This window comes from Lodderomyces beijingensis (genome assembly GCF_963989305.1).
Source record: "Lodderomyces beijingensis strain CBS 14171 genome assembly, chromosome: 7".
Classification (NCBI taxonomy): Eukaryota; Fungi; Ascomycota; class Pichiomycetes; order Serinales; family Debaryomycetaceae; genus Lodderomyces; species Lodderomyces beijingensis.
The window spans coordinates 242,525-257,293 of NC_089976.1; the positions used below are offsets into that span (position 1 = coordinate 242,525).

The 14,769-nt window shown below is 45.2% G+C and overlaps 7 protein-coding genes across 7 annotated transcripts; 6 read left to right on the forward strand and 1 right to left on the reverse strand. All coding sequences in view use genetic code 12, as the record gives it.

The window, feature by feature from the left end:
* Positions 1 to 336: 336 nt before the first annotated feature.
* LODBEIA_P54210 (uncharacterized protein) lies at positions 337 to 1,788 on the forward strand (the record flags this gene model as incomplete). The annotated part of the gene is made up of 1 exon (XM_066975752.1): positions 337 to 1,788. One exon carries the CDS (start codon positions 337 to 339, stop codon positions 1,786 to 1,788), a length of 1,452 nt encoding a protein of 483 aa, XP_066832359.1.
* A 560-nt stretch (positions 1,789 to 2,348) lies between these two features.
* On the forward strand, positions 2,349 to 3,788 carry LODBEIA_P54220 (uncharacterized protein; the record flags this gene model as incomplete). The annotated part of the gene is made up of 1 exon (XM_066975753.1): positions 2,349 to 3,788. The coding sequence occupies one exon, from the start codon at positions 2,349 to 2,351 to the stop codon at positions 3,786 to 3,788; it is 1,440 nt and encodes a 479-aa protein (XP_066832360.1).
* A 2,338-nt stretch (positions 3,789 to 6,126) lies between these two features.
* Positions 6,127 to 8,754, forward strand: LODBEIA_P54230 (uncharacterized protein; the record flags this gene model as incomplete). Its single annotated transcript, XM_066975754.1, has 1 exon — positions 6,127 to 8,754. The coding sequence occupies one exon, from the start codon at positions 6,127 to 6,129 to the stop codon at positions 8,752 to 8,754; it is 2,628 nt and encodes an 875-aa protein (XP_066832361.1).
* A 549-nt stretch (positions 8,755 to 9,303) lies between these two features.
* Positions 9,304 to 10,647, forward strand: LODBEIA_P54240 (uncharacterized protein; the record flags this gene model as incomplete). The annotated part of the gene is made up of 1 exon (XM_066975755.1): positions 9,304 to 10,647. The coding sequence occupies one exon, from the start codon at positions 9,304 to 9,306 to the stop codon at positions 10,645 to 10,647; it is 1,344 nt and encodes a 447-aa protein (XP_066832362.1).
* Positions 10,648 to 11,115: 468 nt separating this feature from the next.
* LODBEIA_P54250 (uncharacterized protein) lies at positions 11,116 to 12,138 on the forward strand (the record flags this gene model as incomplete). The annotated part of the gene is made up of 1 exon (XM_066975756.1): positions 11,116 to 12,138. The coding sequence occupies one exon, from the start codon at positions 11,116 to 11,118 to the stop codon at positions 12,136 to 12,138; it is 1,023 nt and encodes a 340-aa protein (XP_066832363.1).
* A 342-nt stretch (positions 12,139 to 12,480) lies between these two features.
* Positions 12,481 to 13,905, forward strand: LODBEIA_P54260 (uncharacterized protein; the record flags this gene model as incomplete). The annotated part of the gene is made up of 1 exon (XM_066975757.1): positions 12,481 to 13,905. The coding sequence occupies one exon, from the start codon at positions 12,481 to 12,483 to the stop codon at positions 13,903 to 13,905; it is 1,425 nt and encodes a 474-aa protein (XP_066832364.1).
* Positions 13,906 to 14,009: 104 nt separating this feature from the next.
* Positions 14,010 to 14,756, reverse strand: LODBEIA_P54270 (uncharacterized protein; the record flags this gene model as incomplete). The annotated part of the gene is made up of 1 exon (XM_066975758.1): positions 14,010 to 14,756. The coding sequence occupies one exon, from the start codon at positions 14,754 to 14,756 to the stop codon at positions 14,010 to 14,012; it is 747 nt and encodes a 248-aa protein (XP_066832365.1).
* Positions 14,757 to 14,769: the final 13 nt, after the last annotated feature.

Here is a 14,769-nt window from a genome sequence, read left to right on the forward strand (position 1 = left end):
TCTAAACTCGGTGGCTCTTTCCCAAGAGGAGCAGTCATATAACCCAAAACGAATGGGCATGGGTTTGGCATAACTGACACCGAAGAAGCCATCTTGTTCAGAAAGATCTCATGCGGCAAAAAGCGATGAAAAAGAATGGGACAGTTGCAAAATAAATTTTCATTAGTGCCATGGCATCGTGTGGCTTGTCCAAAAGTCGTGTCAACCACCAAAGACTGTAGATGTCGTAATCTGTCATATTCTTTCAACCTCCTGAACCACCACTACCACCGCCCCTCGCCTCTTTTTGCTTCAACTGCTCAGGTCAGGCTTGAATACAGAAGAACAAAAGAAAATATGTCAGAGGAATACGACAAGTTACCATTGGAACCATTTTTCAAGACAATTGATGAGTTGGCACCGAAATTCATCGAGAGATTGCAAAAAGCCATCGCCATACCCTCGGTTTCATCAGATGAATCGTTGAGGCCAAAAGTGGTTGAGATGGCACATTTCCTCGTGGATGAGTTGACGACTTTGGGGTTCACTGATATCCAATTGAAGGAATTGGGCACTCAACCACCACCGGTGCAAGATGCAAATTTGCAACTTCCACCTATTGTCCTCGCCAGGTTTGGCTCGGACGCCAAAAAGAAAACCGTGTTGGTGTATGGCCATTACGATGTCCAGCCTGCGCTTAAGGAAGACGGCTGGAGCACGGAACCTTTCCAGATGTCGTACGACAAGGCCAAGGGGATCTTGTATGGAAGAGGCTCAACCGATGACAAGGGACCCGTGATGGGGTGGTTGAATGTTATCGAGGCTCATAAGAAATTGGGGTGGGAGTTGCCAGTTAATCTTGTGGTTTGCTTCGAAGGTATGGAAGAAAGCGGGTCATTGGGCTTGGATGAGTTGGTAGCTAAAGAAGCGAAGCAATATTTCAAAGGTGTTGATCAAGTTACCATTTCTGATAATTACTGGTTGGGTACTACAAAGCCTGTTTTGACTTATGGGTTAAGAGGATGCAACTATTACCAAATCATTGTTAAAGGACCTGGTGCTGATTTGCACAGTGGCATCTTTGGTGGTATCATTGCCGAACCAATGACGGACTTGGTCAAAGTGATGTCGACGTTGGTTGACGGATCGGGCAAGATCTTGATTCCAGGTGTCGATGAAATGGTTGCTCCTTTAACCGAAAAGGAAGATGCGTTGTATGACAATATTGACTTCTCGGTAGCGGAGTTGAACGCGGCCTCGGGTTCAAGCACAGCCATATATCAAAACAAAAAGGATATATTGAAACACAGATGGAGATACCCCTCGTTGTCTCTTCACGGAATCGAAGGTGCATTCTCGGGAGCCGGTGCCAAGACGGTGATCCCCGCCAAAGTCGTGGGTAAATTCTCCATCAGAACAGTGCCCGACATTGACTCGGCAAAATTGGACCAACTTGTTTTCAAACACATCAATGAGGAATTTGCCAAATTGAAATCGCCAAATGAGTTTAAAGTGGAGTTGATCCATGATGGTAACTACTGGGTCTCCGATCCTTTCAACGCTAGTTTCCAAGCCGCCGCCAAGGCTACTCAGGATGTGTGGAACATTGTGCCAGATTTCACAAGAGAAGGTGGCTCGATACCCATCACTTTGACTTTCGAACAAGAATTGGGCGTTGACGTCTTGTTATTGCCCATGGGTAGAGGCGATGACGGCGCTCACTCTATAAACGAAAAATTGGATGTTGGCAACTACATCAACGGATGCAAGACCTTGGGTGGCTTCTTGCACTACTACGGAAAAGCTTAGACTGAGGGGTTTGTATAGCATCTTATCTCTAAACCATTGACTCGAACTATTACGAGTTGTTCATTCAACTTCCAAAAAAAAAATACTTCTGTAGCTCTCTTTTACCAACCCCAAACAAGTTTTTGGTCCATAGCGGAAGACACATGCCGTGAGATGAGGACATTTGCTGAGTTGTGGCGGTGATTGAGGTGGTGGTGGTAGTGCAACGCTAGCAAAGAAAGAAACATGTGTGTGTGGGTTGTCTCTCTCCTGCTCTTTCCAATGGGCATCTTGAAGAAACATTTGAAAAAAAAACAAAAAAAAGAGCTAGCTTTCCTAAACAGCATTCCTTTACACATCATCAACTTGCCAACGAGCCCTAATTTTTCATATATTCCTCATTTTGTATTATAGTGTTTATAAAGCACATCTACTGTTACTATTATTACTACAGCTGATAATCATTTTTTTTTGCATTTTACTTGATTTTTACTCGTGTTTCCAAAAGTTGAAATTTGTCAATCCGGTTAACAGAAAACTTGATTTTTTTTTTCTAATTCAAAGTCCCAGAGCCGTACGCCATGTCTGATAATTTGAAAAGAGCAGAGTCGTTGTTCAATAGAATTATTATGAACCAAGGGGCTGACTTGTCGCCCACAGTGTCGGCTTCCAGTGGTGCTTCGACACCGAGTTTCCCACCCAGATCAAAGCACCATCACAACAATCATCACCAACATAATAGTCATGACAATAACAATAATAATAATAGTAATAACAACGGCTCACGTAATCATTATAACAACCACCATCATGGCTCGTCGAGTCTGCATGCGCCCGTGATTGAATTTTCCAAATTGCCCAAACTCGATGTTCAGAAATTGACCCAGGAGGCACTCGCCAGTGTATCAGTATCGGACCATGTTCTCGCGTACTGTTGGACGGTATGGCACCATTCCAGAAACAAGAAACCCGCAGCTCAAGTAGCTGCTGCTGCGACCTCGGCTGTTGAAAGCGACGCCGCCCAAGTAGGGGTCGATTCGTATTTACAGACAACCAACCAAGTTCAATTCACGCACCAAAGTCAAGATTCTTCTTCTTCCACCACGATTTCCCACGTTGCTTCTGTTGAACAGATGTGGACTATGCTCACTTCGATCAAGAACAGCTTTAAACTCGCCATCGGCACCGAGTTTCTCATTTTCAAAACGGGAGTCAATCCCGCGTGGGAAGATCCCGTGAATGCCAAAGGTGGAAGATGGATCTTTAGATTCGCGAGAAAATCCCAGGACCAGAAAGAGTTACAACAAGGTAGTGGTGGCGGTGGTGACGCACTTCTGCCTTGTCAATCGGTGGAGAAGTTGCGCAAGAGATCAGCGTTGGTGTGGGAAAGACTAGTTCTCAAGATCCTCACGGGGAACTTTATTCCCAACTCGCAATCGCTCGAGTTGCAAAATGTGCTACTTAACGATATCTGTGGAATTGTGCTTAGTGTGAGGAAAGACGAAGACATTATATCTGTATGGAACTCCAATCTCAATTTTTCCAAAAAGCAGTTGGAAAAACTCAGCGCTGCCACCAGCACATCTGGTGCCAACACAAGTCCGCTTTCTGCGTTTCAAGCTAGACGTGTCATATGCGACGCTATATTACGCGTGATTCGTGAATGCGACTCCATAATAGATGGCGGGTCAGATGGCGTAACCACGCTGGACTCTGGCGCAAACGAACGCGTGTGGGGAGTCAGTTTTGAATACAGATTGCATGTGGAAGCCCCACACGGTGGTGGTGCCACCAATGGCGGCGGTGAAGGTTCAAATGTCAATCTGGGTAACTCGAACAGAGAGAGAGGTGGTGGTAAAAACAACAATAGGTATCATAATCACAATCACAACAGTCATCATCATCACAACCACCAACACCACCAGAATCATCACGGACATCATAAATCTTCTTCCTTACTTCCATCTTCGTCTTCGTCGTCCTCTTCCACCACATCAGCAAGACAAGCTGCCGCTAATTGAAAACACATACATATATACATCAACAATTCCAAAAAAAAAAAAAAAAAAAAAACGAGCTATGATGTGGGACATTTCATATACGTAATGAAATAAGTAAAAATTGTAACTTTTATCGACTGACTGAATAAAACCTTAACCATAAAAAGGATCTCCGAGGTCGATCTTGTGTTTGTAGAAGTAGAGGGGGGAAGGTTTGCGGCAGAAATGCCGAGTTTTACTCTAGGCGGGAGGGGGCTAGAACGATAGCGACTAGGCATCCATCTATCAACCATGGGCCGAAGCAGTTCACTCTCACTCCTATCAACGCATAAAAACTTTTCAACTTAAAAACCCGTGAGAGACAACCGGGAGACTCGTGTGTGTTACCGTTTGGTGGCTTGTAAAAAGTGAGACAACCTCGATGAGCCAGACCCCGTAGGGCTCTACCTGGTCTCAATGCTGGTCTCAGTACTACTGGGCGTCAATTACATGTGTGTGTAGTGCTTGCATTGCAACAACTCACGCATCACATCCCAATAGCAGATGCGGTAATGCGATGATGTGATGATGTCGTGATTTCACGCTTGGTTGAATCTGTCGTCAAGTGTCGCGGGAAAGGCGTAGCCAGACACCCTCCTTTCCCAACCGACCCCTGTGTGATGCGACTATCCCCCACGGCTCATTTTTTTTTTTTGTTGTTGTTTTTTGGTTTCCCACCAGATCCATCGGTTCCCAGCCTCCTTGGGTTTTGCAATATACCGCAAAGGTATCGGGCTTGGTTTTTGCCCCGTCGCCCTTGCCTCCACTTGTGTTGCAGCTACGTCAAAAACAAAAAATCTTTCACCCGAACTGAAAATTTTTTTTTTTTTTCATTTCCACACGTCGTATGTTGTGACGATAGAGCCTCGTTTGTTACTCGCTGGATTGGTCTTTTGTCCATGAGAAACAAATGTTCACTCACTTGTTCCAAAAACAAGAACAGCCCGTGCGTAGGGCAATATTAAGCGGGACGTTGTTGTCGGCGTCCATGCTTCTAGGCTAATTCCAAAGCCTATTGGCGGGTCAAATTCGCACCGCTAGCTTGCTAGTTTTTTTCCCTTCCAAGTCCAAATTTCTAAGCCCTGGGCTAATTTTTTGGTTTCTTTGTCTTGGTGCATGCGAACAAATGAGTTGCAGAGGGATTTCTTTGGCACCCAGCTAAATCGAACTGTTGGAGACGACGGTATGTGGGTACAGCGAGGGATGATGAGCAGCTGAATTTCTGTGCCAATTTGGCTGCAAAAGTTCTAAAACATGAACATAGCAACAAGAACTTGGGTTTTCGATCCAGACAACAAGAACACATACCGTTCTGGCCGCTTGGTTCTACTTGCAGTGAGAGTGTTCTTGTTGCTGTTGTACTGTCGTTTACCGACAAATTGCAACCCTTTGACGTCCTTGTCTCCTCTGACTCTAGCCCTTGGTGGGGGGGAAATAAAATAACAACACGAGTGCCAAAGAGAGAGAGATATCGGTCCCTTCCTCGGGATTGCAGGCCAAACCATTTGGTCACACTCTCTGCAGCTCATAAAACAGGCAACCCAGTAAAGTCGTTCACTTCTTACATTGCCATTTCCCTGCTATCCAGCCTAGAAAGAAGAAAAGGTAAGAAAGGCAGAACAAGGACTGGGTCGAGTGGCGAAGGCCAGTTGGTGGTAAAAAAGTGCGACACCGGTCGAGCACCGAAAACGCGACACGACACTGGATTTTATCTGCTCGCCTCTCTCTCTCACTTTTTTCTTTTCTTTTTTTCTTTCTTTTTCCTCACGCAGCTCATATCGAGAGTGGATGAACTCAAACCCTGACACTACACCACCGGAACTGGCCCACTAGTATCTTTTTTTTTTCTTTACCACCACAACTTCTTTCAAAGCTCACACCAAGACCGTTTTTTCTTTTTGACTGGAAAGATATTTGGAATTTCCATTCTAGTTGTCGCTAGTCAAGTTTCAGCTGGCCAGAACCGAAGAAAGAGAAGGTGAAAAAATAAGAGACTCACTCACTCACTCTCATTCCAAAAAAAAAAAAAAAACAGCTGAGGAGAGAGAAACAGAGGAAGAAGAAGAGGCCCTCCCAACTCCCCGCAAGTGAGGATTTCCGTTCATTTCACAGCGTCGCTTTCATTCCATATCCCCCTACTAGCGAGTTTTTCGAACGACTGGTTAATTCTACTTGTTGAGAGCATTTCTTGAGACAAAACATAAAAAAAAAATTTTTTTTTAAAGAAAAAAGAGAGCCAGTCAGCCCTGTTGGTCGCATCCACCCGCAAGCTACGTCGAACCTTCAACCTTTATAAAAGGAACATATAGTCAAGAGTTCAATGGCACTGTCTTCAGCCGCAAGCAAGAGCGGCTGTGAAGACAATACACGTGCAGTGACCAAGTTGAAAACAAGCGCAAGTGCAACTACAACTCCAGCCGTGGGCACCACCCACTCGGCTACACCAAGCCAAGCGTTGCAGTTTGATGCCGGCCCGTCACTCGTTGACCTTTTCCATTCGGCAAAGAAACTACTCCATCTACAGTCGAGAGTCGAAAATAGACAACTACGGAAGGCCAACAGCAGAACCCAGCTCAACCATCTTGCCTACATGAAGTCCCTGAATAGCCAGGAGTTTGTAGTGTCGCCTGCTGTCCACCACAGGAGGATACCGGACCAAAATGATAAAACGGCGTTGGATTTGCTATCTCCCTTGTCTATAGATGAGTTGCAAAACAACACCATAAAGATAAAACCGGAGCAAGCAAACGGGGCAAATCAAAACAATACTAGTAATAATACTAATAATAACAGCAACACCAACAAGACTTTATTGTCATCATCGTCGTCTTTATCTTCAAGTTCTTGCCAAAAGAGCTCGGCGAGTCCGAGTCATCCCATCAAGGACGAGATTAAGGTGCTTACACCTGGTTCCGACATTAGTTCCACTTCAAGACACGGGTCCAATGCATCGGCAAGTTCAACAAACTCATCACTACCGTCGGAATCAGAGACCATCAAGGCCCCGAAATCAAACTTGACCAGCTCTCTTTCGAAATTGAAGAACCAAGACCAATCTCAACATCCTCAGCAGCTGCAGCTGCAACTGCAACAACAGGCTGCTGAAGGTATTGTCACCACTTGCTTCAATTGCAAAACTCAAAAGACCCCCTTGTGGCGAAAAGACGCCAGTGGTAACACCTTGTGCAATGCTTGTGGTTTATTTCTCAAACTACATGGCACTACTCGTCCTTTGTCTTTGAAAACCGACGTCATCAAAAAAAGAAACTCAAGAAAAACTCCTTCGATGGTGACTGGGAACATGTCCATGGTGGATTCCATGCAATCATCAACGTCGGTGCCACGCTCGGTTGGTGCAAATTCATTCATCAAACCCGATGGCGCAGGTCAAAAGAGGCTCCACCCTGCAATGGGATCATCCGTCCCTAACGGGGTGCTGCTGCATGGTACGCCCATCTCCTCCTCCAACTCCACGCAAAGATTCAAAAATGTCCTCATCTTGCCCAAACCACCCAGTGCTTCAAACTTGAAAAGTTCGTTCAACAGCAAATCGATTGCAATTCCTTCTTCCTTACCTCATGATCCACTCAGTCTGGAAACCTCACCCGCGTCGGCTTCGTCATCGGTGGCTTCGTCTTCTTCATACTCGTATACTGTAAATAACAATCAACCGTTCAAGAGGAAGAAATCTGAAGTCAATATTGCAGCTGCTGCAGCTGCTGCTGCTGCTGGGATGACGCCGTTATCGTCATCTTTTAGCTGCAGCAGAAGCAGAGATAATTCCACCGTTTCCTTGACGGGGCAAAGCTATCAACAACAATGTCAACCACCACCATCTTCATCGCTCAAGAGAACTAACTCGATAATCTCGTCCACGTCTTTGAGTAGAAGAACTTCGTTGGTGAATATACCGAGTCGGAAAAGCATTTCAGTTTCCACCCCAATCAACTCGCTAACTTCAAACAATGTCAACTCATGGAGTCAACGAAACCCGCAGTCGAACTACTTTGACGTGCCGCAACAACACCAGCAAATTTTGCAAAATCAATTCCACCAGGGCAGTTTCCAAGCGCAGCACCCCAGCATATCGAGGCACAATTCCGCTACAACTTTCAATAGCAATAACCAGAATTTCATGAACCACGATTTTGCTGATACTCCATGCTCATATAACTCCCCTAGTTCATTTGCAAACACTCCTCATCATCATCATCATCATCATTATCAAAATCATCAAAATCAAAATCAAAATCAACCTCATCATAATCAAATTTCTCAAAATCACCCTCACCAGCAACATCATCATCACCCTCACCCTCATTCTCAACAGAGGTATCAAGAAACTACCCCTAGTTCTGTGCCTGAAACGCCACTCAACGTTGTTGATCTTCTTCCTTCCTCCACCAATTCATACAACAAGACCCCGGCACCACCACCGGCTTCTACACTAACCAGTCAACTACGTCAACAGCATTTGCAACAACAAACCGGCCCCAAGCTGTTGTTGAAGCAACGGGTATTGGCAGAATACCAGGCCAGCAGACCTCCAATGCAACAACGATCAGGTATAGACGATGAACTCGTGATGATGCAAAATGATCCGTTCACATCAAACTCCAACAACTCGGCTTTGGGTGGTGGCGGTGGTGGAGCTCAAGACAACGCAATGGCTATGCCCATATCGGGATTCGATTCTAGTAACGGCGTGATGAATGATGACGATTTTTTCAAAAACTATACTAGCTTAAACGATGACGAAGTTGACATTGAAGAAATGATCAACTTGAACCAGTTTCAGCAAATGCAAACTCCACAAGAGTCGCAACCGGTGCCAGTCACATTTGGTAACGACTTCATGGCAAAGGATGTCAAGCTTGAAAATGGCAATGCCAATGGAGTAAATGCCCCTGCGCATAAGGATCTAGACTGGTTAAAGTTTGAATTGTGAGTCGGGAACAAAGATTCCGGGGTTCAGAGATGTTGATTATGGATTATGCTGTTTTCTTTCAACAAAATCAAAAAAATCTAAAGCAGAAATGTAAAATGTAAAAAGGGTCCGTTTTTTTAAAAATATTTGTAAGATTTTCATAGGGTTTTTTTCTAGGGGAAAAAAAAAAATAAAAGAAGTAAATACAGTACAGAATGTAAAAGTTTTTGATCTAGATTACAGATTATTGTAGCTCTGTTGGTTATCTCTCAGTAGGTGGTGGTGGTAACTGCCACTGCCGGAACCATTCTGGTGGTTGAACGAAATTGCAAAATATTCACACGTTGGCTCTTGTCCAGTTTTGTGTGAGATTAAAATTTTTCAGACACGCACGCATCAAGTAGCGGTCTCACCACCAGTGCCAGCTCGACTCAACAAATTGGCAATTTTTCACACCTCCTTCTTTTCCCCCTTTCTTTCCCTCTTTTCCCTCTTTCTTTTGCTTTTTCTTTCTTCAAGTAAACACGTTTTTACTAGCTGCAATAAACACATCGTTACTCAACCTTGACAATGGCTGCAAACAACTATAAAGTCGCCGATATCTCATTGGCTGCCTTTGGTAGAAAAGATATCGAGTTATCCGAAAATGAAATGCCCGGTTTGATGTACATTCGTAAGAAGTACGGTCCATCCCAGCCTTTGAAAGGAGCCAGAATTGCCGGTTGTTTGCACATGACCATCCAGACTGCAGTTTTGATTGAGACTTTGGTTGCCTTGGGTGCTGAAGTGACGTGGTCTTCCTGTAACATTTTCTCGACTCAGGACCATGCTGCTGCTGCCATTGCTGCTGCCGGTGTGCCGGTGTTTGCTTGGAAAGGTGAAACTGAAGAGGAGTACCAGTGGTGTATTGAACAGCAGTTGTTTGCCTTCAAGGATGGCGCCAAGTTGAATTTGATTTTGGACGATGGTGGGGACTTGACCAGTTTGGTTCACGAAAAGTACCCCGAGATGTTGCAAGGCTGCTTTGGTTTGAGTGAGGAAACCACTACTGGTGTCCACCACTTGTACAAGGCCTTGAGAGACGGCAAATTGAAGGTGCCCGCCATCAATGTCAATGATTCCGTTACCAAGTCCAAGTTTGACAACTTGTACGGATGCAGAGAATCGTTGATTGATGGTATCAAGAGAGCCACCGACGTTATGATTGCGGGTAAAGTCGCCATTGTTGCCGGATTCGGTGACGTTGGTAAAGGTTGCGCCATGGCTTTGCAAGGTATGGGTGCACGTGTCATTGTTACTGAAATCGACCCCATCAATGCCTTGCAGGCTGCTGTCTCTGGTTACCAAGTGGCACCTATGGACGAAGTTGCCTCGATTGGCCAAATCTTTGTCACTACAACCGGTTGTAGAGATATCATTGTTGGCAAGCATTTTGAGCAAATGCCCGAAGATGCCATTGTTTGTAACATTGGTCATTTCGATATCGAAATCGACGTTGCTTGGTTGAAAGCCAACGCCAAGTCCGTTGTCAACATCAAGCCCCAAGTTGACAGATACTTGATGAACAATGGCCGTCACATTATCTTGTTGGCCGATGGTAGATTGGTGAACTTGGGTTGCGCCACTGGCCACTCGTCATTTGTCATGTCATGTTCATTCTCAAATCAAGTCTTGGCTCAAATCGCCTTGTTCAATGCTGACAATAAGCAATTTAGAGAACAATTCCCCGAGTTTGCCAAGACCGGTCCTTTCGATGTTGGTGTCCACTTGTTGCCAAAGATTTTGGATGAAACCGTTGCCAAATGCCACTTGGACCACTTGAATGCCAGATTGACCACTTTGACCGATGTCCAAGCTGAGTACTTGGGTATTCCAAAGGAAGGTCCATTCAAGGCCGACATCTACAGATACTAAGCGCGGTATTGATTACATCTACAACCACACTGACCACAAGTACATCTCAAACATTGAGTTCTTTTTGTTTGCTTTTTTTTTTCAACATTTTCAACACTTATGTTGGAAAAAAGAATACACCAGTGAAATATTTCAACAAGCTAATAACGACTTTTTAATGATGCATCAACTGTACATTTTTTACTTCCACTATTTTATTATAGAATATACTTGGTTACATTACATTATATGTATATAAATGTATATATAGATATAACCCCTTTTTTATATAACACGGTAAATACATGTTCCTCAACGGATACCAAACTATGTCATCTTGTAGATAATAGTATGATAATGGGTCATCAGAGAGCCCTCACTGGATGCTGGTGCTATTCTCAGCGATTCAGGTGGCTTTCTTTTTTTGGGCCCATTTCGGTAGGTTGTGGAAGTCCTGGTGTGGTGATATTCTGCGTTCTGGAAGCGCACATGTGGAAGAGTTTGAATTTGAATGAGCGCAGGGCCAAAACCATCAACCTAAACCATCATCAACAATCACCACCAGCTATGATGAGACGGCTCCCCAGTTCAGTCCAGCCCGTTTTTAAGAACCGTACCACGCAGTTATTGAGACACTATGCAACGAGATCCGGCAACGTCTCACCGCTAGCTCACCTTCCGCCGCGCCGCCCCAACAAGCGTTGGATCAACTGGTACACCACAACGGCCTTTTTGCTACTTGGCGGCTTCATCTCGTATCGGGAGACCTTATTTGACTACTACGAACTGTATACACACATCGATGAACGCGACCCCAAGTACAAGCTCTTGCCAATCCAGCTCGAGTTTAAATTGAAGAATTTGCCCATATATCAAACGCTAGCACATCCACGGAACCACCAGTGGTTCAAGTTGTCGAGCTGGGAAAACTTGGATCGAAATGTCTTGGACAACCAATCCGCCACCGCCACCCCTGCCAAAAACAGCGAGAACAACAGTAATACTTCACCCGCAGTAACCGTTCAGGACGAATACCATGTCCCAGAACTCACAAATCAAACACTAGCCAAACCAGGAGGAATCTTAATCAAGCCAGTCACGTTCCACAACATCCAAACCGACGAAAACGTAACCATAGTCCACGCAGGCTACAGACTATGCGGATACCCATTTATAATCCACGGCGGTATAATCGCTACTTTGCTAAATGAAACGTTCAAACGTAGCGCAAGCTTGAATCAACACACCTTGAGCAACCTCAAGGGAGATTTCATGGTTGAGAACTTGGTGATTAATTACAAGCTGCCTACTTTTGCTAACCAGTTTTTGATCGTCAAGACCAAGATGAAGGATGGCGTGCTGTTGGGCGGGAAGGTGGTGGAGTTGGAGAGTGTTATCGAGGACCAGCGGGGCAAGGTGCTTGTTCGCAGCAGTGCTGTCTTGAGGGATACTGGGCGTGCTACGGTGTTGAGCCGCGAGGCTGACAAGAAGAAGAAGAAGACCTGGTGGTGAATTTCTTAGGACAATGGACTATCGCGTATGGACAATCTTGAACTTTTGATAATGTTATTCGTTTCAAATCTCCATGTGGAACTGTAGGTTGTTGTTGATTTGTAATGAGTTTGTGGTTCGCGTAGTATGTCTCTATACTTTTGACGTTTTGAGCTCTAGAGTAGATTGAATAAATGGCATTGGCATGTCATGGCATGGCATGGCATGGCATGGCATGTCCAGTCAGTCGTGCATCGCGCTTGTATGGTTCCAGATGCAGCTCCAACTGAAAAATTCAAAAACGCTCCCCCCCCCCTTCCACCTCCCCCTTCCCAACCACCTTTCCAACCCATCCAAAAACTAATGCCAAACGAAATTGAAAGTACCCCAGAATTAGGAGCAAATCAATTCAAATCAGCCCGCTTTAATCAGGAATTACCTACCGCTTCCACCACCACGGTGCGGCAAAAATCAACATCAGAGCAACAGGCCCACAATGTAATAGTCCACCCGAGGCTACGTCCCGTGCCCTACAAGCCACAAGATATATACTCACAGGCGCAACCACAGCCATACGTAAGCATGACCCACTCCAACACGACATTCTATCAAGTTGAAGACTTGCCCGTGAACAGACGCGGGTTCAAATACAAATTGAGTCGCCCGCTGCCCGTTTTCCAATCGAACCACTATGCCACGACTGATCTTGCGCCGTTTGAAGCATGCATCAGTTTGTTTGATCGATCAACTGGCGTCTTGTTCAGTCGCGATTGCAAGACCATCACTACTGCACAAGGATGGAGGTCCGCTAGGGCCAATGTTGGAATCAGGCAGGGATCCTACTATTTCGAATGCAAGATTGTCAATGCAAATGCAAATGCAGACTCAGCAAATGCAGATTCAAATGCTAATGATTCGGCGCATGTTCGGATTGGGTTGGCGAAAAGAGAAGCGAGTTTGGAGGCGCCAGTGGGGTACGACGGATACGGGTACGGCCTAAGGGACATTGATGGGTATTTGGTTTTCACTAGCCGCAGGAAAAATGTGTGCATTGAAGGTGGATTCACCACGGGGGACGTGGTGGGGTTCCTCGTGGAGTTGCCATCTTTGAAAGAACAGAAATTGCAGTTGGAGCGATACGTCGAGGAGAAACGAAGCGAGATGCCCGCCGATTATCGAGTCAAGAGGAGGAAAACCAAAAAGAAAACCGAGGCGGTTGAGGATAATGTTAGATTTAACGAGTATGACAATATTGTGCGCGACCAGATACCGACAAAGTCGAAAGGTGCGTTGTACTATGACCAGTTTGAGTATACCAGGACCAAGACCATGGACCACTTGTTGAACCCCGTGACTGTGTTTGGGGAAAAGGCCATTATAGAAATGGACGACAAGACCAAAAATATCCCCGTGATTGCCGGCTCCAAAATACGCGTTTTTAAAAATGGCAAGGAATGCACCGCGATTGAAAATCTATATGCTTTTCTCCCGACAAACATCGAAGACGTCGACGAGATTAATTTGGAGGCCAATGTCAAGCAGCTGCTGAACCCAAACTATAGAAACACGGACGACAACACTCTTGGCTACTACCCGATGTTGTCCGTTTTCGGCAAAGGTGCCGTGACGCTCAACGCCGGTCCCGAGTTTGACTTTCCCCCAAGCGATGATGCCACCGTCAAGCCCCTAAGTGATCGGTATGAGGAGCAAGTGATTGAAGAGTGGTTTTGGGACATTTTGGATGAAGTGGAAGCACAGTATCTTGACAGTTTTGACGAAATAAGTTGAACAAAAAAAAAAAGTAAAAAGATAAGCGACAGAGGAGGAGCATTCTTCCTATTTCCTCTATTTTTCTTTTTCCTCGCTTTGCCCTCCCCCCCCCCCCCTCCCACTCACAAGTTTTCTGGATCGGCTCCGACTCTAATCATGTTGGCTTCATTCATTTGCATTCCGTTGTTCCTGCAATGAACTTCATAGCATTTGCGATGGAATGCTTGTCTATAACGTGATCGTAGTCCCAACGTGACCAACTCTTTACACTGAACACAGCTCAATAGTTTGCCTCCGTCGTCAACACCATATACACCGTACCCGTCAATTAAGTATTGTTTCAATTCGCATAGTGTGTTTATCGATAGTACCAATTTTTCATCCAAGGTAGCGTCAAACCACCCGTCATCGATCAATTTATCTATGAAGCTGCTCGCTTCGTTCAAAGTCCGGTTCATTTGGGCCGAGGCCACTTGCTGGGCAACAACTCTTCTCACCTGAAAGCCGTAGTCATGTGCCTCGACAATGTTTTCAATGATTTTCTTGATGGCCACGAGCTCGGCTATGGAGTAACTAGTGTTTTGCTTGGTTACATCGTCGATAACCGTGTTGATAAATATGAAGTATAGCGTACCGTTAAGCTCATCGTTCTTGCGATCTATCTTAAACCCTTGCTTGGTGATCTCTGCGTTGATTTTCCGAATATATTCCTCTAGCGATTCTCGATTACCGGCCACGGGATCATCTTCTTCTGGTGGTGCTAGTCTAGAACACATGAATTGGAATGCGTCGAGCAAATTTTCCAAACTTATCGATTTAACTGATCTAACATATGTGAGTAGGACCCGGTGGATCTCATTGAGTGCCATGGTTGGTCGATAA